The 25934-nt window shown below is 45.0% G+C and overlaps 1 protein-coding gene and 1 non-coding gene across 28 annotated transcripts in view; both read left to right on the top strand.

Moving 5' to 3' along the window:
• Positions 1-12568, top strand: part of NCOA2 (nuclear receptor coactivator 2) — a 372907-nt gene extending 360339 nt beyond the window's left edge. For 26 of the 27 annotated variants that reach the window (XM_085020186.1, XM_085020185.1, XM_021088456.2 and 23 more), the window contains 3 exons: positions 819-1017; positions 4358-4447; positions 8693-12568. In XM_085020186.1, coding sequence (XP_084876312.1) covers positions 819-1017; positions 4358-4447; positions 8693-8704 — 301 coding nt within the window. In that variant the 3' untranslated portion in view covers positions 8705-12568. 27 annotated transcript variants of the gene reach the window in all.
• On the top strand, positions 8096-8199 carry LOC146403848 (U6 spliceosomal RNA). Its single transcript, XR_014845066.1, has one exon. It is a non-coding gene; the product is annotated as a U6 spliceosomal RNA (small nuclear RNA).
• Positions 12569-25934: the final 13366 nt, after the last annotated feature.

A 25934-nucleotide genomic window follows, 5' to 3' on the forward strand; every position in this document is an offset into this window, starting at 1 on the left:
GTGTGCCGCGTAGCTGAGCCTTTTTGATGTAAATGATCTCCAGGGACTCTTTCTGTAGCCCACCTGGCTCTCTTCTGCTTCTTTGCTCAAGCGAGAGATACCAAGTCAACTGCAAAGGAAGCCGGTCTACTTTTCCTAGAGCAGAAGTTAGGAGAATTTCCGAAACTTTAGCTTAGTGTTTTTTCCTTGGAAGTGGAAAGAAAGAAGTCTCCTAAGAAGGTAGCACCTGGTGAAGCGGTATCGGACCCAACTTGTATCCATGAGAATGCGGGTTTGATCCCTGGCTTTGCTCAGTGGGTTAAGGATCCAGCGTTGCCGTGAGCTGTGGTGTAGGTCACAGACATGGCTCGGATCCTGTGTTGCGTTGCTATGGCTCTGGTGTAGGCAGCTACAGCTCCAATTAGGGAACCTCCATATGCTGCGGGTGCGGCCCTTAGAAGAAAGAAAAAAAAAAAGAATGTAGCACCCCCATCAATTTATGATGGAAACTGCTATGGAAAACAGTGGCTAGAAGCCATTCTCTACTGTTGCATGTAATGAAAGCAAATGAAAATCTTGTCTGGTGCAGACATGAAAGTGGGACATATCCTTGCAGGCCTTCATGATTTCATTAGGAAAGCTAAGAGCATAGGGGCTCCTGCAGCTTCTCTGAGTGCTTCCCCTGCTATCTCTGACTTCCATCCTCTGGCTGTCCTGCCCTGGGTCCTTTCAGCCTAGATGTATTCATCCTGGAGTAAATACCTGAGCAACAGTTCCTCGAAACTCCTTACCAATTTGCCCTAGGGCTCTGACGTTTTCATCTTTCACTGTATTTCTAGCATGTTTTCACAACAGTCCCCACCACACTTTGGACCACAAGCGAACACCAGCATGTACAATAACAATATGAACATCAGTGTATCCATGGCGACCAGCACAGGTGGGATGAGCAACATGAACCAGATGACAGGACAGATCAGCATGACCTCAGTGACCTCCGTGCCTACGTCAGGGCTGTCCTCCATGGGTCCCGAGCAGGTGAGGCCGCCTCAGGGAAGCTGCCCGTGCTCTTTCTGCGTGAAGTGTATCTCTCCATGTGTTTAACATCTGCCATCACTTTCCGCATTTATTTTGTAGAGTGTTTTTTCACCTTCCCATCTTTCCACCACTTGTATGGGTGCAATTAATGGAAATACTTGTTAATGACAAAATAAACATGAAAACATCCCTGAGTGCTCGAAAACTGTTTAAAATATTTCTTAACTTTTTTTGGGAGGGGGAGGGGGGGCTGCACTCCTTAGTCTGTGGAAGTTCCCAGGCCAGGGATATGACCTGAGCCGCTGAAGTGACAACACCAGATCCTTAACCCTCTGTGCCACAAGAGCCTTAACTTTTCTTGTCTTCTAAGTTTTTCTGTTATGTGAGGGATTTCATGATATCTAAAACAAATCTCGGGCATCCCCTGGTAGCTCAGTGGGTTAAGGATCGAGCATTGTCACTGCTGTGGTGCAGGTCCGATCCCTTGCCCAAGAATTTCCAAAAATAAATCAATGAATAAAATGAATCAAAAAGTGGAATGGTGAACTGTGCTTTTTTAAAACAGTTTTATTTCTGGGAATTCCCACTGTGGCACAGTAGGTTAAGGATCTGACTTCAGGGGCAAGGGCCACTGCAGAGGCTCGGGTTCCATCCTAGCCTGACACAGTGGGTTAAAAGATCTGTCATCCCTGCAGCTGCAGCATAGGTCACAACTGTGGCTAGTATTCAGTCCCTTGCCTGAAAAGTTCCATATGCTACCGATGTGGCCATAGAGTAAAAAAAAAAGTTTTATTTTTGGATTTTTAAGAACCGTTTCTTGTTTGTTTGTTTGTTTGTTTGGGTTTTTATCTATTTTTTTTAGGGCTGCACTCACGGCATTATGGAGGTTCCCAGGCTAGGGGTCCAATTGGAGCTGTAGCTGCTGGCCTTTACCGCAGCCACATCAGTTCCGAGCCATATCTGTGAGCTACACCACAACTCATGGCAACTCCGGATCCTTAACCCACTGGGCAAGGCCAAGAATCGAACCCACAACCTCATGGTTCCTAATTGGATTCATTTCTGCTGCACCACGATGGGAACTCCAAGGACTGATTTTTTTTTTTTTTTTTTTCTAAACATAAAACCTGGTGAAAAGCAAATACCAAACTACCTGCCATCCAATTGCCTTTTTAAATTTTTTTAATTTTTTTAGGGCCGCACTGCGGCATATGGAAGGTCCCAGACTAGGGGTTGAATCTGAGCTGTAGCCACAGGCCTATACCACAGCCACAATAAGGCCAGATCCAAGCCAAGTTTTCAACCTATCACACTGCTCATGGCAACACCGGATCCTTAACCCACTGAGCGAGGCCAGAGATTGTACCTCATGGATCCTAGTCAGGCTCGTTACCATTGAGCCATGACAGGAACTCCCCAGTTAGCTTTAAATGAGAGTTCATTTGTGCAGGGAGGCACACAGACTATCCGAAAGCTACTCTATCATCTTTGGGATGTGGATTATCTGAGTTTTCTCTCTTTTTTTTTTTGGTCCATTCTTTTTTAATAATTCTTTTTTGTGTTGAATCATATTGAAATGATTCTGCCATCCCTGCCTTCCTGATGCCTAAATGCACACCAGCCTCACCTTAGCAAATAGACTCAAAGCCCTTAATATCTTAGGCATCCAGCCTGGGGTTCAGAAATCTGAGGTGGCCTAATCCAGAGGTAAAGATAATTGTTTAACAATTTGTGAACTGTATTAAAGAAGACATTATTTTTATTTTTTAATTTTTTTATTTTACTTTTTTGTCTTTTTGCCTTTTCTAGGGCTGCTCCCGTGGCTTATGGAGGTTCCCAGGCTAGGGGTCCAATCGGAGCCGTAGCCACGGGCCTACTCCAGAGCCACAGCAACGCTGGATCCGAGCCTCATCTACAACCTACACCACAGCTGACGGCAACGCCGGATCCTTAACCCACTGAGCAAGGCCAGGAACCGAACCCGAAACCTCATGGTTCCTAGTCGGATTCGTTAACTACTGCACCACGAAGGGAACTCCAAGAAGACAATTATTTTTAAAGTGCACAAAATGCTTGGCGTTCTACTATCTCAGTAGTTTATGCAACGTATTGATATGGCAAGAGCCCTAAATCTTATTTCAGATTTGGAGAAATTGAAGCATGGCAAGTTTTTTTTGTTTGTTTTAGGAGTTCTTTTTTTATTTGTTTTTTGGAGTTTTTTTGTTGTTGTTTTTGACTGAGCCCATGGCATATGAAAGTGGCCAGGGATTGAACCCACACCATTGCAATCCAAGCCGCTGCAGTGACAATGCCAGATCCTTAACCTGATGCACCGCAAGAGAAGTCCGAGGCATAGAAGGTTTTCATGAATTAACCAATAAGTCATTAACAGCACCATAAATTTCTGTTAGATCATGATTTGTGAGTTAGAATGGTGAAAATTTTAACTAGATCTGTTTAACCCTGATGTTAATAAAGGATAGTTTGTATGAAAATTTACTAAATCTTACAATACCTCTGTTTTATTCTATGAAAAGGTGATTAATAAAAATGCAGTGTGATGCATGAGAAAATTTAAAGCCCTTTGCAATTTACGAAGGCTCTACGCACATGTGTAATAATAATTAGTATAGTTCAGATGATGGTGGCTAAATGCTTATTTGTATAAATTCAACATAAGGAAATATAGACATTGTTCTTTTCAGTGGAGAAAATAACAGTGTAGATGTTGAATTTTCTACAAAAATGGGCCACTGGTAGTTCCTGATTTGCATTCTGGGGCAAGTGTTATTTGTAAAAGAAGAGTTCCCGTTGCGGCGCAGTGGAAATGAATCCAACTAGGAACCCTGAGGTTTCGGGTGCAATCCCTGGCCTTGATCAGTGGGTTAAGGATCGGGTGTTGCCATGATCTGTGGTGTAGGTCGCAGACATGGCTTGGATCTGATATGGCTGTGGCTGTGGTGTAGGCAGCTCCAATTCAGCCCCTAGCCTGGGAACCTCCATATGCCACAGATGTGGCCCTAAAAAGGTTTAAAAAAAAAAAAAAAGTGAACATGTTAAGGCAGAAGAATGTTTCTAACATTATCGTCTCTTGAATTTCTAGACAGAATGCAAATAAAATTTCATTTTGAAGGCAGCTAGTCTATTATAAGCATTTATTTTCATGTTCCTCCATTCTCCCGCCGGAGTATACACATGGGAGAGTAAATAAAGTAGCCACTTTTACGTAGTCCTTCCCCCCCCAATTCTCGTCCTCAAAACAAAGAAGGCTGGTGGTTAGTTGTTTCTCAGTGCACTTCTGGATGTCTCACTGAATGAAGCCCTGTCTTGTCGCCCTCAGGTTAATGATCCTGCTCTGAGGGGAGGCAGCCTGTTCCCAAACCAGCTGCCTGGAATGGATATGATTAAGCAGGAGGGAGATGCATCACGGGTAAGAAGCAGCAGAGAAATGAATGTGTGAACATGAATGTTTTATAGATTAAAATTCGCATAGCTACATTGTCAGCCAGTAGATTGTAGAGAGTAGTGTGATTCTCGTGGTTTTTTAAAGAATATGTTTACCTGGAGTTCCCGTCGTGGCACAGTGGTTAACGAATCCGACTAGGAACCATGAGGTTGCGGGTTCGGTCCCTGCCCTTGCTCAGTGGGTTAAGGATCTGGCGTTGCCGTGAGCTGTGGTGTAGGTTGCAGATATGACTCGGATCCCGCGTTGCTGTGGCTCTGGTGTAGGCCGGCAGCTACAGCTATTAGACCCCTTGCCTGGGAACCTCCATATGCCGCAGGAGCGGCCCAAGAAATAGCAAAAAGACAAAAAAAAAAAAAAAAAAAAAAAAAAAAGAATATGTTTACCTGACATACAATGGTTTTTGTGTGAATAATTATTTATTTGAGCTGATGGTAGCTTATGAATTAAGAACACCAGTCTTGCCCTGGAATGAAATTATTCTAGCAAAGCAAAAAACAAAGTAGCAAAGAATTAGTCATGTTTGGGAGTTCCCGTCGTGGCTCAATCCCTGGCAGGAGCAGAGACGTCAGGTGCTGATGCCTGATAAACCTAAATTGGAAAAACAGGGTTAGGATCACAGAAAGCAACTTTGGCACAGACAGGGTGTCCTCTCTATGGGAAGTGCCTCTCAGGTCCATGGTGGGATTCTCTGTCACCATCTAGCCTGGCCATTTTTACCCCCTTCACTTCCTGTTTTTTTCCAGTCCCCCTCTTGCATCTGCCTTATCCATCTATACTTTGTTCATGCTGAATGTTAAGGCCAGAAAAACACCTGTCTCCAGCAGAGAAGAATGTGTGCTGCACACACCCTAACCCATGAATCTTGTCACTTGTCACCACATTGCTGATGTGCACCAAGAGGATCCCATTGTCCTCTTCCTAGGTGTCTGGATGGACCCCGGCCGCTGTTGCTGTGAACCACAAAACTCTCTTTCCAGAATTTTTATTGGTGATCAGATTCTATTTGAACTAGAAACCACTGTGATCCTTTTTTTTTTTTTTTTTTTTTTTGCTTTTTGGGGCTGCACTTGCGGCATATGGAAATTCCCAAGCCACAGCCACATAGGACCTGAGTCACATCTGTGACCTACACCACAGCTCATAGCAGCACCACATCCTTAACCCACTGAGCAAGGCCAGGGATCAAACCTGCATCCTCATGGTTATCAGTCGGGTTCTTTACTGCTGAGCCACAATAGGAACTCCATTCTGTCTCGTTTTAAGCAGAGCTAGGATAGATTACCATGAATTTACCAAAAACTAGAGAAGGGCAGTTATTTTATTTAGCCCAAAGATTCTTCCTTTCACAAGGACTTATCACAGTGTTCCTTTATATTTTGCATGTGTTTAAATATATTAAAATTGAGTTTACTACTCAGCCACCTGGTTCTTGCATAAAGAAAGTATAATTCTACTTTTATTTACTAGTGTTTTGGAAATTGAACATTAGCTAGAATCAGCTTTGAGTTGATGATAAAGTGATGATAGTGATGATGACACTTACTAGCCTTTACTCGGCCCCAGGAACGATTTAAGTTTCCATTTACCATTTTGTTTAATCCCCACAGCAGCCCTAAGGAATGGTAGTGCTGCGTTCTCTCTGTCCAGACCAGCTACCAGCTGCGTATTGATGTCAGCCCGTGTGGAAGAATTGCCTTAAAGTTTCCACAGACCTCAGTACATCTCAGTAGATTTTTTTTTTTTCCAGACTAACTGGAAAACTGAAGGATTTTTTTCATATTTCAGTCAGAGCCATGGGGTATTTCCACATAAAACAATATAAGAGACAACAAACTAGAAATAAATATGTTCAGGGTTATACTATAGAGAAAAGTACATTAAGTACTCTCTGAGTTCCCTGGTGGCCTGGTGGGTTAAGGATCCAGTATTGTCACTGCTGGGGCTTGGGTTCAGTCCCTGGCCTGTGAACTTGCATATGCTATGGGCACAACCAAATGAATAAATTAATAAAAATGCTTATTTTTTTTTTAAGTATTCTGGAAAGTTCCCACTGTGGTGCAATGGGTTAAGAATCCAGCTGCAGCGGCTCAGGTTGCTTTGAAGGCTTGGGTTCAATCCCCAGCTGGCACAGTGTGTTAAAGATCCTACACTGCCCCTGCTGAAGTATAAAGTCACTACTGAAGCTCAGATTCATGCCCTGTCCTGGGAACTTCCATATGCTGCAGGTGCAGCCATTTAAAAAAAAAAAAAAAAAAATTCTTCTCCAAGAGAAAATATACTCAGATTTTTTAAGCTTGGAAGAATTGTGCACCTAACCAGGTTCCACTTTTGACCACTAGAACTCAGGATCTGGCGAGAGCTTCCCTGGACCCCTTCTCAAGGTGCTTTAGTGAAATAGAGTATTTGGGGAGTTCCCGTCGTGGCTCAGTGGTTAACGAATCTGACTAGGAACCATAAGGTTGCAGGTTTGATCCCTGGCCTTGCTTAGTGGGTTGAGGATCCGGCGTTGCCATGAGCTGTGGTGTAGGTTGAAGACGAGGCTCGGATCCCCAGTTGCTGTGGCTGTGGCTGTGGCTGTGGCATAGGCCAGCAGCTACAGCTCCAATTAGATCCCTAGCCTGGGAACCTCCATATGCTGTGGGAGTGGCCCTAGAAAAAGACAAAAAAAAAAAAAACAAACAAAAAAAAACAATAAGAAACAGAGTATTTGAGGCTCACTTCCTTTCTAGTCTTAAACCAGATAATCACTAGTAGCCCTGATAGCACTAGAATTCTGGGTCCAAATATCTAAACCCCGGAAGGAGTTGTTCCATGTTCCCACAACAGCCAGTAATTTTCCCCATATAACTCAGGTCCCATAGTTATTTAATTGGCTACTTGGCCTATTCAGCAACAATTAGATGGCAGTGACCAGAAATGTCGTACTATGGTTATACCCCCAGCACCTGGCACAAAAGAGATGCTCAATTAATAGTTGCTAAATGAATGAAAACTTTGGGGGGAGAGGATAATCTGTAGCCAAAGAAAAGCTGTTGATTGACAGACTTGCACCAACAGGCTTCCACGGGGCTTCTTGCTCACTGCAGCCCGGGGTGTGCGGTCATTCAGATTGACTGTGCTTATCAGCAGCCGAAGCCAACAATGTTAGAATGTCTCCAAAACCAAAACTCTGGGTTATTTAGCTTGTCGAACCCCGGGAGAGCACACCCCATGGTGCCATGTGAATGTGGCAACAAGGGGAAGTCAGGAAGGGGACATTTTGTAGGAAGTGAGTTGGTGCTGGATGATTTGGATTTGGAGGAAAAATTAAGAAAATAGTGACCACTTCTGGACTGGATGCTGTCCAAGAGCCAAGGCAGTTCAGCAGCTGGGTATGTCAGGTGTGGCAACGACCTTTGTTGCTGAGGCAAGTGGCAGTGGCAAGAGAGCAGCACCCACTCAGACGGAAAGATGGGAGATTAGAAATGTGTTGTCTCTGCTCAAAGTAGTGGCGGGATCTGCCTTTGCAGCCGTCCTTTGTGTTCAGTTAGGAACCACTCTTCTGCATCAGGATCAAGCGCAACTCCTTCTGATGCAGCCTTCGTAATGGGCACCGTTTAAAACCACCAAGTGGTACTCACTTTAGCAGCTCATATACTAAAATTGGAATGATGCAGAGATTAGCATGGTGCCTGCACAAGGATGACATGCAAATTCATGAAGCATTCCATATTTTTAGGAGGCATAGGTTCAAGGGTGACACCTGGGTTTACAAGAGATTAGTGGAAGACATCCTGTCTGGTTGGGTATGGGTGATACAGCCTACGTGGAGCCCAATGTGACCAGTTTCATTTTTAAAGTCTGCTGGCACTACGCTCGTTACTAAAAAGCTATCCTAAAGACCAATGTTGTTTTGTTTTCAAACAAAAGATATTTTTTAGTGGATGAATCTCAGCCAAACCTGTCATTATGCATAACTGTCTTTTTCAGTAATAGGCTCTGTGTGATAATAACTGTTGACTTTCTTAGATTCACTTCCTTACATGAATGTAAGCTTTTAACTGTTTCTCCATTTAATGTGTGATTTCCTTCTGAAATAAAAGCATTCATGAATATAGCACGCAAAATAAATAGAAGAACCAAGTGTTATGCTGCTTTTGTGATAGGCTTGACGATGGTTTTTCTGAAAATTCAGAGTTCTTAGACCACTTTCTCTGTGCTTTCCTGCAGAAATACTGCTGACACTGAAGGTAGCTGGTTGCTTCTTTCTTCAGCTGATTGGGCTCTCTTGCTCAAAACGCTTACCAGTCTGGAGAGCTGCGTCTATTTGTTTTGACCCAACCGACCTGCCATCCAGTCCTGCCTGAGCAAGATGGGCAGATAGGCCTGGGCCCTGCCCCCCGGTGGAGCCCCCTCAGCTGCCGCAGGAGGAGCTGTCTCCCTGTTGACAGTCTGCAGCTCGAGCTGGACAGTTGCTCAGTCTGTTCACTGCATTCACCTTAGTGCAACTTAGATCTCTCCTGCAAAGTCAATGTTGACAGGCAAACTTCATACCGTGTCAGATTGAATGTATCTAAATGTATGTATTTAAGGGAAACACCCTTGCTCTTGTTCTGTTCCTATCTGGTTCCAGACACTGGTTTCTTGCTTCGTTTTCCCTAGCTAACCTTAAATGATTAAGAGTTCATCTGAGGGAAAGAAAAGAATTTCAAAAAAAAAAATCAAACTAAAGATGTTTTAAGCTAAGTCTGAACAGGGGCTAAAGGCAGGGCAGACACATGGACCGCGCTGTATGTACAGAGGCACCCGAGAAGTGAAGACCAAGAAATCCTACTTGTGTATTTGTAGGAAGCTCTTGAGACCATGTTGGAAAGAGTTTCCAGTTCCTGAACAGATGAAAAAGAGCCTGTGGGAGGGCTGTTAACAAGAACTTTTTCCTCCCGCCCCCTTTTGGTTCAAACCAATCTAATTCACCCAAATCGTGGATTGAGAAGAAATATGTATTTTCCATTTCCAAACTCAGTCCCCTTTAGCTGGATCAGACAACCTGAATCGGCTCCCGCCTCCTCCCTTTCCCTCCCTTCCCCAGTTCGCCCACTTCCATCCATTTCTCTAAATAAAAGCAACAGAAACCAGGTAAGCCCCTTAATACCTCCTTACATGTTTTGCCAGCCACTTATCAACCGCTCTTAAATTTCAGAAAAATGCATTTATGGCAAGGAGAGGAGCAAAGTTAGGACTCAGTACCAATCAAACTTTGGACACCTGCTTTGGACGCATGTTTATTCTGTTCCCCAGTGACACTGGCCTACCCAACAGAGGAAAATAATAATAGTGTGCTTAAAATTGACAGCAGTTTCCACTTGACAGATTTAACCTCCGCCATGTTTTTTTATTTTGTTTTTTAGCAGTGCTGACTAAGCCGAAGTTTTGTAAGGTACATAAAACCCAATTTATATGTAAACAAGCAATAATTTAAGTTGAGAACCTAAGTGTTTTAATTGTATAATTTTTGTGAGGTATACATATTGTGGAATTGACTCAAAAATGAGGTACTTCAGTATTAAAATTAGATATCTTCATAGCAATGTCTCCTAAAGGTGTTTTGTAAAGGATATCAATGCCTTGATTAGATCTAATTTGTAGACTTAAGACTTTTTATTTTCTAAACCTTGTGATTCTGCTCATAAATCATTTATCTAATCTATACGATATGCAGCCACTGTAGGAACCAAGTCTTGATTTTTTATATGTTTATATTCTTTCTTAATGAACCTTAGGAAGACTACACATTACTAAGCAAGCCACTTTTCTGGTTGTTTTTCTTGCCCACTCTCATAGGGGAATGATCTTTTCTTAATTGGCATCAGTTTCAAACAACTGTAATACCAAGAAGCTGGTGACCTCTTTTGAGCTATTTCTCCCCAACCCCTAATACACATACTTTCTTACCTAAATTTCAGGATGATATCTTTTTGATGTCAAAAAGCAAAAGCATTTTATATCTCATTAGCCAGGCTTTTTAGGAACAGAGTTTGTTTATTTGTGGCAGGGTGAAAAATAGACAATTTGACTGTTTATTTGTGGCAGGGTGAAACATATACAAACTACCCCTATTTATGGTTATATCTCTCTCTGTATGCACAGGTTATGGGAAGTGTAGAGATATAGGCAAAGATAAGATGGTAAGTAGACAGTCTGAAAGTGTTGCTCCATACTGAAGGAATGTTCTGGAAATTTGCATTTCGCTCCTTTTTTCCACGTGAGGGGGTCTCACTACAGGGAGGTGGCCGAGGAACAGCACTTCTCAGGGGCCGCCAGTTCGCATGTCCCCCTCGAAAGGCTCTACTTTTGTCAACCAAACCATTGGGTTGCCCAACTGTGATGGAAAAACACAAGCAGATGTTGGCCCGGAACTCCACGTCCTTGTTGGCGCAGTGAGGCTTATGTTACACACCACTGAACGTGACCCGTTTCAAGTTGATTTTTGGAGACACGTGAATTAGCATGGCTTTAACTTCACCCAGCACAAAAGAGAAATGGAGTTGAAACTGAATTCTTTGAATTCTAAGTCCCTTTTCACTACAAGACTGTCCAAAAATATCGGTGTACCTTTTTCTTGTTTACTCATCCGCCCACCATGTTTTCCTGTCAGTCCCAATTCTGGCAAATCTGCAATCCTGTGATGCTGGTAACTTAGAATAACTCATGATCATTACTGTTTTGAAGGAAAAGAGATTCTGAGTTCTCTTATGGTTCAGATCAAGTAATGGATGTTGCTTTACATCTAATTAAGAGAAGAAAAGTCAGTGAAGGAAGCCTCTGATCATATTGATCACAATAGAAGCAAAAGCCAAATCAATCCCCTTCATTATCAGTATTCCTCATGCTGTACACAGTAAACTTGTTAGACTGAGTACTTGGTTTTTGTTTAATAGAACAAATAATCAGTGTTTTCCTTCTATTACTAAATGTGAAAAACACATAATGTGAAAAGTATACATACATTAACTTGGTTGTAAAACTCATTTAAGTGTTCATGTAACGTGGTAAGTTGAAAAAAGTGAAGTGAGCTATTTTACTGCAATGAATTCGTTTGACTCAAAGATTAAAATGCCCCCACCCCCACTCCACGTGTATCTCTTCTGGCCTGTAACAATTGAAAGCAATGTTTTTGCAGTTTATATAATGCAGTTTTTACATCTGTGTTTAAAAATGGAGTTCCTATGGGCTTAACACATGAAATGGGTGGCACAGACCCACTTGCAGAACCCAAAGATACACAATCAATTTTGAAATGCAATTTAAGCCATTAATTGTTGGTGTGAATTTAAAATTTTCTAGTATTTGTATGGTAGTATGCTGCCTAAGAGCAAAGCATTCTCTGCACAAAAGAAAATTACTGTAGTGGCTTCGATTTTAATTAGAATTTTCTCCCTGGTGTTTCTTTATAGACTAAAACAAAATCTTTTAAGTTTCTTACTACAGGTAAAAGCTATGTGCAAGAACCTCAAAATGCTAAAATCTAGCATAATGCCTTAGATCTGTTTTTAAGTCTTGTATATTCCTACATAGCTGTCCAATGTATTATATTTGTATAGTGAATTGTGTACAATTTTTTGAATAAGTGCATCATCACTTAACCTTTATGTTGTTGAATAGTGATGATGATACATTTCTTCAAACATGTAACTGTCTTTTTTTTTTCTTATGCCATTTGTGGGTTTTATTTGTACAGTTCCTCATGAAGTTGCATCTGAGATGTGTGTATATGAAAAGATTATACAAGGGTAAAATTAAGCAATATATTAACTATGGTTCTTCAGGAGAAAGCTTACCGTGTTTCAGGTTGTGATTTATTTTCAAAACGGAGTTGACTCCGAACATCACTTTGTCTTTCACTTGCATTGATGTTTGTATTTCTAGTGTGAGCAGTTTATGCAAAGGTAGATATATTCAGAGAAATTTTAAATACATTTATGCAAGTTAATATTGCTTTGCTGATGCTATTTGCTTATTTGATGTTAAATAATGCTATTGTAAATAAAGAATCCTGTTGTTATTGCATCATTTAATAAATTTTAATGCCTTCGGGTTTTACATGGCTTTGGAGAGTCTCATGTGTTTATATTGTATCTTCATTCATAACTGCAGTTAAATTATACAATTATCTGCCCTGTAATGTAATAATTTCTTACATTTATACAGTAGTTGACGCTGTTCCAGCGTATTAACATGTATTCTCCCAATGACCCATTTTGTGGATTTTCAGTTTGGAGCCAAGAGGGGTGTATCCTGCTTAAGATTATCTAGCAACTTTTTTTTTTTTTTTTTTTTTTTTTTTTTTTTTTTTTGTCTGTTGTCCTTTTAGGGCTGCACCCACGGCATATGGAGGTTCCCAGGCTAGGGGTCTCATCAGAGCTGTTGCCCCGGCCTACTCCAGGGCCACAGCAACGCCAGATCGGAGCCACGTCACGGCAACACCAGAACCTTAACCCATTGAGCAAGGCCAGGGGTCGAACCCACAGCCTCATGGTTCCTAGTCAGATTCGTTTCCACTGTGCCACAACAGGAACTCCTGATTACCTAGTAACTTAATGGCAAATTCAGGCCAAGTCTAAAGGAATCCTAAATGATGTTACCACCTTCATCCCCGTTCCTCCAAAAACATTTGAGAGTAATATGGACTTCTCACTGGCTTTTTAAAACATACCAAAAACAAAATTATTAGAAAAATATCTATACTACTAACTATATTAGCAAATTAAGGGGAAGGGAAAATTACTTAGATACCGTTTGGTAAATATGTATATAATAAATTTCAGTCCCCATTCATGATAAGATTGATATTTTTTTCTTTGAATTTGGGCTAGTACTAGTCAAATGAAGCCATATAGCTGGAGTTTTCTGGCAATTGGTCAGTGCGTCCTCTTTGAAAATCCATAGCATCCTTTGAGATGCTATTGTCCTCTTATCCCACTGCATAGCTGAAGTTTTTTGTGCTTGTGCTTACTTTGTGTTTATTTTGGGGAGCTTTTCCTTTTCTAACTTACTGAGAATGTGAGTAATTTTTCAATTTTTAAGCTTTTTTTCTAATACATGTGTCTCAAGATTCTAAGTTTTCTGTTTACTGCTATTAGCAACATCCCACACCTTTCATCTACTTATCTTGTCAAAATCTTCAACCATGAGAGTTCCCTTGCAGCACAGTGGGTTAAGGATTTGGTATTGTCTCTGCAGTGGCTCGGATCACTGATGTGGCACAGGTTTGATCCCTGGCCCAGAAGCTTTTATCTTTTTAGGGCTGCATCTGCAACATAATGGAAGTTCCCAGGCTAGGGATCTACTTGGAGCTGCAGCTGTGGGCCTACACCACAGCCACAGCAATGCCAGACCTGAGCAGTGTCAGTAACCTACACCACAGCTCATGGCAATACCAGATCCTTAACCCACTGAGCAGAGCTAGGGCCCAAACCCGTGTCCTCATGGATACTAGTCAGCTTTGTTACTGCTGAGCCACAACAGGAACTCTTATCCCTGGCCCAGAAACTTTTATATGCTGCAGGTATAGCCACAAAAGAAAAAAGCCTCCAATCCTGGCCTTAGGTTTTTATTTTTCCTCTTAGTTTTTTGGGGTTTTTTGTTTTTGTTTTTTCGTCTTTTTGCCTTTTCTAGGGCTGCTTCCCGCAGCATATGAAGGTTCCCAAGCTAGGGGTCTAATCAAAGTTATTGCTGCCTGTCTACGCCAGAGCCACAGCAACATGGGATCTGAGCCGTGTCTGCTACCTACACCACAGCTCACGGCAATGCCGGATCCTTAACCCACTGAGCAAGGCCAGGGATTGAACCTGCAACCTCATGGTTCCTAGTCGGGTTCGTTAACCACTGTGCCACGAAAGGAACTCCTTTCCTCTTAGTTCTATCAGTTTTTGCTTCTTGTATTCAGAAGTGAGGTGCATAAACACCTCACTATGTCAGGTTCTTAACCCACTGAGCCACAACAGGAATTCCCAGGCAAACAGCCTTTCTGGCCTGCCCTGGACTCCCCCATTTTCTCTCACAAACATGTTCCCTAATAAATCGCTTGCACATCTAATCCCACCTTGGCAGCTGCTTCTCAGAGGGTGCAGAATAACAAAGTCACCCAAGCAAGCAGGCGGTGAGCTGGGGGTTGAGACAGACTCCCTCAAAGATAGTAGGAGAGGACATCACGGTCCACAAGTGTGACACAGATCGTCCTTGGCTCAAAGTGGTGGCTCAACTACTGAAGATTCCCTGGCGGGGACCTTGGAAAGCATGCTGGTGAAGCAGGGGTGGCTCTGGCATGTGGGAGGATGTGGGACAGTCACAAGATTGAGGGGGAGGGGATGCCAGTGGAGGAGGCTGCCTGCTGCCAGGATGGATTGATGCCCTGCGGGGGACATTGAGGTCAAGGGTTGTAAAGGGGCGATTTACACGCAAACCACAGAGAATTTGTGGCAGCGCCTGAAGAAACTGGTGCAGAGGAAAAGCCCACACAGCTGAAAAGCAGGCTGAAGAGTGCATTATTGGGTTTTCTTTTTTAATCAAAGCATAATTGACTTACAATGTGCCAAATTATGCTGTACCACAAATTGACTCACTTATATATACATTCTTTTTTAGAGTTTTAAATTGCTGGACTAAGGCAGGTTGGTTATGCAAAAGGGAGGGTCCTGGTAGGGAAAACCGGGGACCCTGAAACCTGGATTGAGACACTTAGATGGTTGCTGCTGGTTTTTGTTTTTTGTTTTTGTCTTTTTGCCATTTCTTGGGCCCTCTCGCTGCATATGGAGGTTCCCAGGCCAGGGGTCTATTCAGAGCTGTAGCTGCTGGCCTACGCCAGAGCCACAGCAACGCAAGATCTGAGCCGCGTCTGTGACCTACACCACAGCTCACGGCAATGCTGGATCCTTAACCCACTGAGCAAGTCCAGGGATGGAACCCGCAACCTCATGGTTCCTAGTTGGATTCGTTAACCATTGAACCATGACGGGAACTCCAGTTGCTGCTGGTTTTAAAGCCCCCAAACCTCTGGATTTGCTTAAGTAGCCCACCCTTCCCTCCCAAGAGCTATTGACTTAATATCTACAATCAAAACAGGAAAGAATGGGAGTTCCCTGATGGTCTAGTAGTTAGGATTTGATGCTTTTGCTGCTGTGGGGAAACTGGTCCGGGACCTTCCACTAGCCAAGGGTGCAGCTAAAGAGCAACAGGGAAAACAAACAGGAAAGAGTAGAGAGCAGCAGGCTGACTGCCGTCAGCCCCTTGTTCAATTCTCAGACCTGAGCCAATTTTCAAATCCAAAACCCACTGAATGAAGAGGTCGCCGGGTCCTTAGCAGTAAGAGCCCTGGCACCTCCCCACTAAGGGAGGGGAAGAAGCAGACACTTGGAGGATTAAGGACACAGAATCTGAGTTGACGCTGCTATGTGGAAACAACCATCATCCTGCACCCAAAAGGCCAGGGAATAACGGAGTCCTGGCCAAATTCCCACTCACAGTGGACCATGAGCCACTCCATGGACCTCCCAGAAGGCAGTGCCCCAGCCCCCAAGTGTACAGTAGAAATGGATACCCTTGGCAGTTGCACTAACCCCCATATTGGGTTTCTAGCCTATAGAGAAAGCCAAGTGGAAACTTCAAAACTGACCTCCAATCAAGATGGTAAACCATAAACAATACTGATTTGGGGTGAGGTGGGGTGGTACAGACAAGCACACCATCAAAGATCTAAAGGAGGCAGAATGGAGTTCCCGTCGTGGCGCAGTGATTAACGAATCTGAGTAGGAACCATGAAGTTGCATGTTCGATCCCTGGCCTTGCTCAGTGGGTTAAGGATCCGGCGTTACCGTGAGGTGTGGTGTAGGTTGCAGATGCGGCTCGGATCTGGCGTTGCTGTGGCTGTGGTGTAGGCCGGCGGCTGCAAATCCGATTCGACCCCTAGCCTGGGAACCTCCATATGCCGCAGGAGCGGCCCAAGAAATGGCAAAAAGACAAAAAATAAAATAAAGGAGGTAGAATGCCATCAGTCCGTGTAATTCACCAGCGAGGCCCCTGGTGATGCAGCCTGGAGGATGACCACAGACTGTTATAGATTTAACCAACTTCTCACTCACAGCTACGGAGCTGGATGGGTACCGCTGCTGCAGCAGAGGAAGACACCAAATACCCAGTGCTCAGCCAATGACTTAGCAGGTGCAGTCTCATCTTTTAAGGCTTTCCCCCACACCCCAATTTATATATTTTTTCCCAGCTCTACTGAAGTATAATTGACAAAATTATATTTTAAGCAAGTGCATTCTCTTATACTGTAATTAGAAAAGAGGACTGGAAATTCAAACAAGAGAAACAAGAAAATTCATTAACTTCCAGGTATGTTAATTTTCCCAACCTCTGTTATGATGTAGTCCAAAGGGGGCCTGGACCACCCTGCCATCACGCAGAATGTCACACAGACCCATCACATCAGTGACCCTGTGCTGATCGGACAGGAAGAGCAAGAGGCTAATACACTGAGACCTTGGTAAAATAGATGGGACGTAAATATTATGAAGACCCAGGGACTGGCCACTTCAGTGACACTTTCAGAGGTCCAGTGATCAAAAGGCTGCCAAGATAACCACTCCAAAGTGACAAAGGAATTGCTGCATCTTGAATCTCCTACCCCAAAGAAGGACGCCAAGGACCTGGGAGAACTATTTGAGTTCTGGAAGCACCGGAAGCACCACCCTTTCCTTGCAGAACAGCAACCAATGCCTTCCACACCTGGGAATCCTGGTGACACAGCCTGGCTGCTAGGCGACACAGAGGCTCCCAGCTCTGAGTAAGGCCCAGGCCACGGTACAGACAGCCCTGCTATTTGGACCATCTGACCTGCCGCGACACCCTATGGTGTTGCAACTGTCAGTGGTTAAAAAGGATGCGCGCTCTGGGGGAGGAGCAAGACCAAGACACCCATGGCAGACGAGGGCCTGACCTTGGAGAAGCAACTCCCAGTGTGTTACTGGGCCCTTATCACCACACACCAAGTAGCCACACATGTGTAAATGATGCTATGAACTGGCTTCTGCTGGACACAGCAGCATAAAATTGCATGAGCCCAGCAGCAACAGTAAAATGACAGAAGTACATCAGGGGAATTCTCTTGTGATACAGCAGGTTAAGGATCTGGTGGTGTCCCTGCTGCAGCTCTGAGAGCCACTGTTCAACCCCTGGCCAGGAAACTTCCCTAGGCTGCAGGCGTGGCCAATCAGGATTGGGCTGTAATAAGACCAGAGAGCAGGAGTGAGTTTTAAAGGCAGGTAGCCCAGCTGTCCGCGCCACTCATCACAGTAGCACAATGCCCCTGCCCTGGTTCTATGCATGGCCTTTTGGGGGGGAGCCTCTAGGACTCGGTAGAAGAAACCCGAGCTGGGTCTGCGTTGCTGTGGCTGAGGTGCAGGCTGCCAGCTGCAGCTCCAATTCAACCCCTCGACTGGGAGCTTTCATATGCCGCAGGTACAGCCCTAAAAAAAGGGAAAAGGACTGGATGATTGGAGACAAGGACTTCTGGGAAAGAGGACACACATGTGGGGACAGCACCTAGTCTGAGAACATTCCACGCTCATGCTTATGACACCAGAGGCCAGACACTGAACATCCAAGTAGACGCAGTGACCTGGCCAATTGGCAAGAACCGTGTCCATCCATCACCAGCCATCCCAGAACTGGCTGGGGGTGTCGATAGGGTAGCCGGGGTGGCAGAGACGGAGGCTGGGCGGGAATTTTCACTCGCCAAGGCAGAGCTAGGCACCGGCTGCCTCTGAAGCTCAACTTGTGAGTAACAGAGACCAATGCTGAGAGCCCCCTGCCCGTGTGGCACTATTTGTCAAGGAGACCAGCTCTGCAAGATGACTGTATCACGGCACTTCCATCTTGGAGGGGTTGGCATTCATCTTCAGGGGTATAGATACCTAATCTAGGTGCGGGTTTGAAACTGACAGCACTGATGGCCTGAACCCAGCCAGGACACAGATTGGGACTTGAACCCACGTGCCGGGACTCGAACCCAGCCTAAAGCCAGATTGTGAATTAAACCCATGGTTTTATACACACACACACACACACACACACATATATTTTTTTGGTCTTTTTGTCTTTTCTAGGGCAGTAACCACAGCATATGGAGGTTCCCAGGCTAGGGGTCGAATTGGAGCTACAGCTGCTGGCCTACACCACAGCCACAGCAACGTGGGATCCGAGCCACGTCTGTGACCTACACCACAGCTCATGGCAATGCCGGATCCTTAACCCACTCAGTGAGGCCAGGGATCAAACCCACGTCCTCAAGGATGCTAATCCGGTTTGCTAACTGTTGAGCCATGACAGGAACTCCAAACCCACGGTTTTCAATTAGAATTACTCACCTTGCGGCTGGACTCCCTGAGGTTCAGGTTCTTTATGTCTCCGCACAGAAGTAATTCAGCGAAAGACAAAGTGATAGGCAAGAAGCAGATCTATTCGGATAGGATGCTTGTGAGAGATGCAAGCGGGCAGGCAAGGAAGCTCTGCCCAAGGATCTGGTGGGCCACAGTTTTACTATCCAGGGGGGGGTGGGGGTTGGAAAGGCCCACCTCTTCCTTTCTGGGAGTCGTAGCTCCTCCTTAGTATCCGGCAAGGTGTGTATTCAAATCAGCTGAAGGGCGGTCTTCAAACTCCTGCCCTGGGTCTGAATCTGAATGCAGGCCTCTCCCATCCCCACCCAATGACCTGAGGCAGTTCTCTCTCTCCCCTCCACTAGTTGAGCAAGGCTGCCTGGTTGTGACGGTTTTCCTGAACTTACAGTGGTCTCCCAGCATCTCCCAGGTTTCCCTTCTTATCTGTGATCCCCTATTGGGACGTCCACAACCACCTGTGCCTACTCTATCCCTATCAGGTTGGCCTTTCCTGCCCACTCTGCCCCTGCCATCACCACTCTCTAGAAGCTTGGGGCATTCCTGATCCACAGGCTTAGAAATACACACATCTGACTAGGGGACCCACTGCCCAGTGAAGGGGGTGCAAGAGTGTGTTCCTGACCATGGCATGGTAGTGACCAAACCACGCTACCCAGAGGCAGCTGGACTCAGAGCACCTGGAAATAGCCCCCTGAAGGTCAAGTGCTAGCTCGGAAGCAACATCTCTAAGTGAAATCTCTAAATGGTGCTATGGGAGTTCCCGTTGTGACTCGGTGGTTAACAAACCTGACTAGGTAGGATCCATGAAGTTGTGGGTTCGATCCCTGGCCTTGCTCAATGGGTTAAGGATCTGGTGTTTCTGTGAGCTGTGGTATAGGTTGCAGATGTGGCTCGGATCTGGCGTTGCTATGGCTATGGTGTAGGCCGGTAGCTATAGCTCTGATTTGACCCCTAGCCTGGGAACTTCCATAGGCCACAGGTGTGGCCCTAAAAAGCAAAAAAAGTAAAATAAACTAAATAAATGGCGCTATGGCCCAAATCAGAAGACTGTATTTGGAGTCAAGGACTGGAAGCAGGAATGGCCCTTTTCTTTTTTTTTTTTTTTTTTTTTTGCCTTTTTGCCTTTTTGCCATTTCTTGGGCTGCTCCTGTGGCACATGGAGGTTCCCAGGCTAGGGGTCCAGTCAGAGCTGTAGCCTCTGGCCTACTTGGGATTTGAGCTGCATCTGCACCTACACCACAGCTCACAGCAACGCAGGATCCTTAACCCACTGAGCAAGGCCAGGGATCGAACCCGCAACCTCATGGTGCCTAGTCGAATTCGTTAACCACTGAGCCACGACGGGAACTCCCAGGAATGGCATCAACACCAATAATCCGCTAGGGAGCATCATGCTCTCCATCCCTAAAACTCTGGGTACTTTGGGATTGGAGGTCTTGGTCTCCAAGGAAGCACATTAGCCAGGATCCTGGGACCCAAGTTATGGCTCCACAAGGGCACGTGGGACCCCACGTGCCCAGGACCACTGGGTAAGAAGGGGTGGGGGGTAACTAGTGGTCAGGCAAGGCTGCTTCTACACAGTGAGGACAGAGACAATTACAAGCAGAATCCAGGAGGTCCTCGGGGTGCCCCCTGGCAGCCCCCAGACCCACTGTCACTGTGAATGGACCCATGCAGGCTGTCTGGACTGAGGGACCTGATGGCCAAAGGCTCGGAGCCCTCAGGAATGAAGGGTTAGGTCACAGTGCTAGGTAAGCCACCAAGACCTGCTGAGGGGCTAGCCAGGCTGAAGGGAATTTAGGATGGATGGAGAAGGATGAAGAGGACCAGGGCCAGTTGAGGTCCCAAGACCAAGGGCATAGACAGGATTGTCATTCATCCCACTAAACTCCTGAATTTGCCTCTAGAAAGAAAAGCACACAGAAATTACACAGGAGCAGCGCTCGGAATGCGTTTGGAGAAGTAAATCTGAATCCATGAGGCAAACGGCAGGGTAATTGAAAAAAAAAAAAAAGGTTTTTTTTTCTTTTCTTCAATATTTCATACTACCTGAAAAAATCTGCCTAACACAAGGTTACAAATAATTTTCTCCTATAGTCCTTCTGGATGCTTTTGTTTTATTTTATTTTTTTTTTCTTTTCAGGACTGCAACTGCAGCATTTGGAAGCTCCCAGGCTAAGGGTTGATTCTGAGCTTCAGCTGCCGGCCTGCACCACAGCCGCAACGACACGGGATCTGAGCCACATCTGTGACCTACATCACAGTTCATGGCAACACTGGATCCTTAACCCACTGAGCGAGGCCAGGGATCGAACTGGCATCCTCATGGTTACTCGTCAGGTTCTATAACCTGCTGAGCCACAATGGGAACTCTCTAGATAGATTGTTCTAGCTTGCTGGAAGGGAGGATCAAGGTTGTTGCTTTGGTCCAGGCTCAGTCTTAGGCAAAGCTCTTCTGTACCTCTGGCACTTGGAGATGGGCCTGTCTCAGTGACTCTTCCCTCTGTCCCCAGGGCAGCTGAAATTTGCCTCATCCCTTTGGCAGGCCCCCATGGGAGAGGTGGACACTTCTCCTGGCCTGAGTCCAGGACTCTCTCCTGACTCTCTCACCGGACAGAAAAGGTTTTTGTTTGTTTGTTTGTTTGTCTTTTTAGCTATTTCTCGGGCCGCTCCCTCGGCATATGGAGGTTCCCAGGCTAGGTGTAGAATCAGAGCTGTAGCCACCAGCCTATGCCAGAGCCACAGCAATGCGGGATCCGAGCCGCGTCTGCAACCTGCACCACAGCTCACGGCAACGCCGGATCGTTAACCCACTGAGCAAGGGCAGGGATCGAACCCGCAACCTCATGGTTCCTAGTGGGATTTGTTAACTACTGCGCCATGACGGGAACTCCAGAAAAGGTTTTTTTGACCCTTCCTCCAGCCCCAGTGGGTCTTGTCTGCGCCTTGGGGCAGAAGTGCTGCCCTTCTCCCATCTCCTGCGTTTGTCCCCCTGGGAGAAGATGCGGGCAGGGTGTCGAATCTTTTCAGCTATTTCCCTCCAGGTTTGCACCCAGAATAAAGGCTTTCTCTGTGAAGCTCCATGGAGAAGAGCCTGCAAGCAGCGTGAACTCAACCCCCTCTCTTGTGGCTCCCAAGGGGCTTATTCCCTTGCTAACCTCCATCAGCCTGTGGCGATTTGGTCAAAAAAATTTTTTTTGTTTCTTTTATCTTTTTAGGGCCACACCTATGGCATATGGCAGTTCCTAAGCTAGGGGTTGACTCGAAGCTGCAGCTGTGGTCTACACCACAACCACAGCAACACCAGATCTGAGCCATATCTGTGACCTACACCACATCTTGCAGCAACACCGGATCCTTAATCCACTGAGCAAGGCCAGAAATTGAACCCGCATCCTCATGGATGCTAGGCAGGTTCTTAACCCACTGAGCCACAACAGGAACTCCTTGTTCAAAATTTTTACCTCAATTTCAAAAATAAATGTTATCTATACTTGCTTTCTGAAAACTGACAAACACTCATGAGACAGCACAAAGTAATAGAAAGAAAGAATTGGAAGAAAGGAGTTCAACACTCATTTGGTTTAAAAATAATAGTGAAACATTAGAATAAAAAGGAGTTTCAAATGTGCATTAGCACCATCACCACTATTTTAAAAAACAAAGAAACTAAGACTTGGTTTGCAAGAATGAAAGGTCTGGATTTATCTACCTGTCGGACTTTATGCCAGTTATTGGCTTGTTTCCTCTGAGCCCCAAATTCACCCTGCTTGAGTGCTTTCATGAAAATGAATCCGAGCCCTTTAAATAAGCTGCCGGCTGGTACTGAAACTTGGTCAGTAGAGGGCGCTGGAGAGACACTACAGGAGAAAAGAGTTCCACCTTCGGGTTCTGAGGTCAGCTCGGCTGGGTCCTGCCTGTTGCACGGCTTCCCCAGCGCTCCTGTCCTTTGGTGTCTGCAGCTTCTCCGGAGCTGTCCTGCTGCTGTGCCCGGCGGCCGGCAACACTCAGTGGCCAGCAGCTTTTCCCAGCAACTCCCTCATGTGGTTTTGTAGCAGGATGCCTGTACGAAGTCATGTCCTGTGAACAACTTTCCCTAGCGTGCTAGAGGGCTGATTTCCAGTAAGCTGCCAGAGGGTGGAAGTCCAGCACGTTCCTCCAGCGTGGCACCACAGCAACCTCTCTGCCACGCAGTAGCTATGGCCGAGCCTTTTCCAACACCGTCCGCATCTAAATTCAAAGGGTGTGGAGCAGCTCTTAGATATAGTATTATGTAACATTGTAGCATTATATCTGCTATTATATACTATATCTGTTATTCCTATGTTCTTTAGAATGCTCTTTACCTTTTTTTTTTTTTTTTTTTTTTTTGGCTTTTTGCCTTTTCTAGGGCCGCTCCCGCGGCATATGGAGGTTCCCAGGCTAGGGGTCTAATCGGATCTGCAGCCACCGGCCTACACCACAGCCACAGCAACGCCAGATCCGAGCCACGTCTGCAGCCTACACCACAGCTCACGGCAATGCCGGATCCTTAACCCACTGAGCAAGGCCAGGGATCGAACCCACATCCTAGTGGATACTAGTCAGGTTCTTAACCCACTGAACCACAACGGGAACTCCTTATTTTTAGGTGTGGTTTTTTTTTTTTTTTTTTTTTTTAAAGAACCTCCATATTGGTCTCCATAGTGGTTGTACCAATTTTCATTCCTGGAGTTCTCTTTACTTCTTTTTTTTTTTTGTCTTTTTGTCCTTCTAGGGCTGCACCTGCAGCATATGGAGGTTCCCAGGCTAGGGGTCGAATCAGAGCTGTTGCCGCCGGCCTTCGCCAGAGCCACAGCAAGGCCAGATCCGAGCTGCATCTGTGACCTACACCACAGCTCGTGGCAACGCCGGATCCTTAACCCAATGAGTGAGGCCAGGGATCGAACCTGCAACCTCATGGTTCCTAGTCGGATTCGTTTCCGCTGCACCAAGACGGGAACTCCTCTCTTTACTTCTGACTGGCTAATCCCTAGTCATTCCACTCCACTGCTGTAGATAATTCTTCTTTATATTACAGGTTCCCTGTTCAAATTATTGTGTGGTTTTTCTCTCCTGATTTGTCCCAGAAAGAGTCAGAATTTTAAAAAAAGCCGGCTTCCTATTGTGGCTTTAATGAAACAGGGGAAATCTTGTTCTTTGAAGGTAAACATTTTGCAGATAGGTGAAATCTGTTGTACATGTAATAAATTATTACTACATAGGATACAAAACAATCTCCAAAAACTAGTGAAAACCAGAGAAGTGATTTACAATTGCTACTTTTTTATATATGTTCTCCTTGAAAAAGTAAAATATCTTGAATTCCCCAAATAAAAGATAAACAAAGGCCGAATTAAGAGAGTGTATCCAGTAGCAGAGTATATCCAGAAACAGAGTATTAGAGGGAGACTAAAAGAAAGGAGAGATGAGCTAAAGATATTCAGAGCTGCAGGCATTATGTACATTTTCTCATTAAACATAGAGAGGTATTTTAAAAAAGAAGATGCAGGAGTTCCTGTCATGGCTCAGCAGTTAACGAATATGACTAGCATCCATAAGGATACAGGCTTGATCCCTGGCCTCGCTCAGTGGCTTAAGGATTTGGTGTTGCCATGAGCTGTGGTGTAGGTCACAGACATGGCTCAGCTCCTATGTCGCTGTGGCTGTGGTGTAGGCTGGCAGCTGCAGCTCCAATTCCACCCCTAGCCTTAGAACCTCCATATGCTGTGGGTGTGACCCTAAAAAGCAAAAAAAAAAAAAAAAAAGGTGCAGAGTTCCCACTGTGGTACAGTGAGTTAAGGGTCTGGCATTGCCTCAGCTGTGGCACAGGTTGCAGCTGCAGCTTGGAATCTACCCCTTGGCTTGGGAACTTCCATATTCTGAAGGTATAGCCAAAAAAAAAAAAAGCAAACACTGAGAAAAGAGAACAGACTACTACTAGACTACTAGAAAATAAGATAATTAATAAAATTCATAAATTGTGAAAACATTTACTTTTTTTTTTTTTTTTTTTTTTGTGATTGTTGTCTTTGGAGCAGCGCCGGATCCTTAACCCCCTGAGCGAGGCCAGGGATCGAACCCACAACCTCATGGTTCCTAGTTGGATTTGTTTCCACTGCTCCACGATGGGAACTCCAAGCATTTACTTTATTTTCTAGGAAAGGTTACACAATTTTTAAGTGACTTCTTAAAAAAATCAGCAAAGTAGATTCTAGGAAGAAGGCACCTAAGTATTTGGACTTCCTCTTTCTTTCAATCCATGTATTGGCTCTCTGGAGCCAGAATAGCCTTCACAGGTACCTTTGAAACAGCAGGCTCTTGTGAAGTAGGTGTCAGAAGGCAATTTGCTGTTGGTCTCTCTGAATATCTTTGAGCAAAGCATACTACCCTCTTCTCTGGACCATGTTTTCCAATATGTTTGGATGGCAGACAATCTTAGAAGACAGACATATTATCTCACTAAAGAGTAAAGACCAGAATTACTTACTGTCTTGAAAGACAGAGAAAAGGGCCGTCATGCTCACCTCCCATTTTATTTATTTATTTATTTATTTATTTGTTATTTTATTTTTGTTGTTGTTGTTGTTGTTGAACTCAGGTTTATTACGCTGGCGAGCTCAGTGGAGATCGCTCTCCAGAGTCTGAGCCCCATTTTATTTTTTATTTTTCAGTCTTTTTTTTTTTAGGGCCGCACCCTTGGCATATGGAGGTTCCCAGGCTAGGGGTTGAATCAGAGCTGTTACTGCCATCCTACACCACAGCCACAGCAACGCCAGATCTGAGCTGCATCTGTTACCTACACCACAGCTCGCGGCAACGCCAGATCCTTAACGCACTGAGCGAGGCCAGGGATCGAACCCGCAACCTCATGGTTCCCAGTGGGATTCGTTTCCACTGCACCAATATGGGAACTCCCTCACCGCCCATTTTAAGAGTGCAGCCCCCTCCATCTGCAATGCAGCCCACTATGTGCTCAGGGTTCATCTGCCCCTTTG

Source organism: Sus scrofa, chromosome 4 (assembly GCF_054392235.1).
Source record: "Sus scrofa isolate SSC_HxYL_T2T_F1_AM1 chromosome 4, Sscrofa_HxYL_maternal_Yorkshire_Landrace_v2.0, whole genome shotgun sequence".
Classification (NCBI taxonomy): domain Eukaryota; kingdom Metazoa; phylum Chordata; class Mammalia; order Artiodactyla; family Suidae; genus Sus; species Sus scrofa.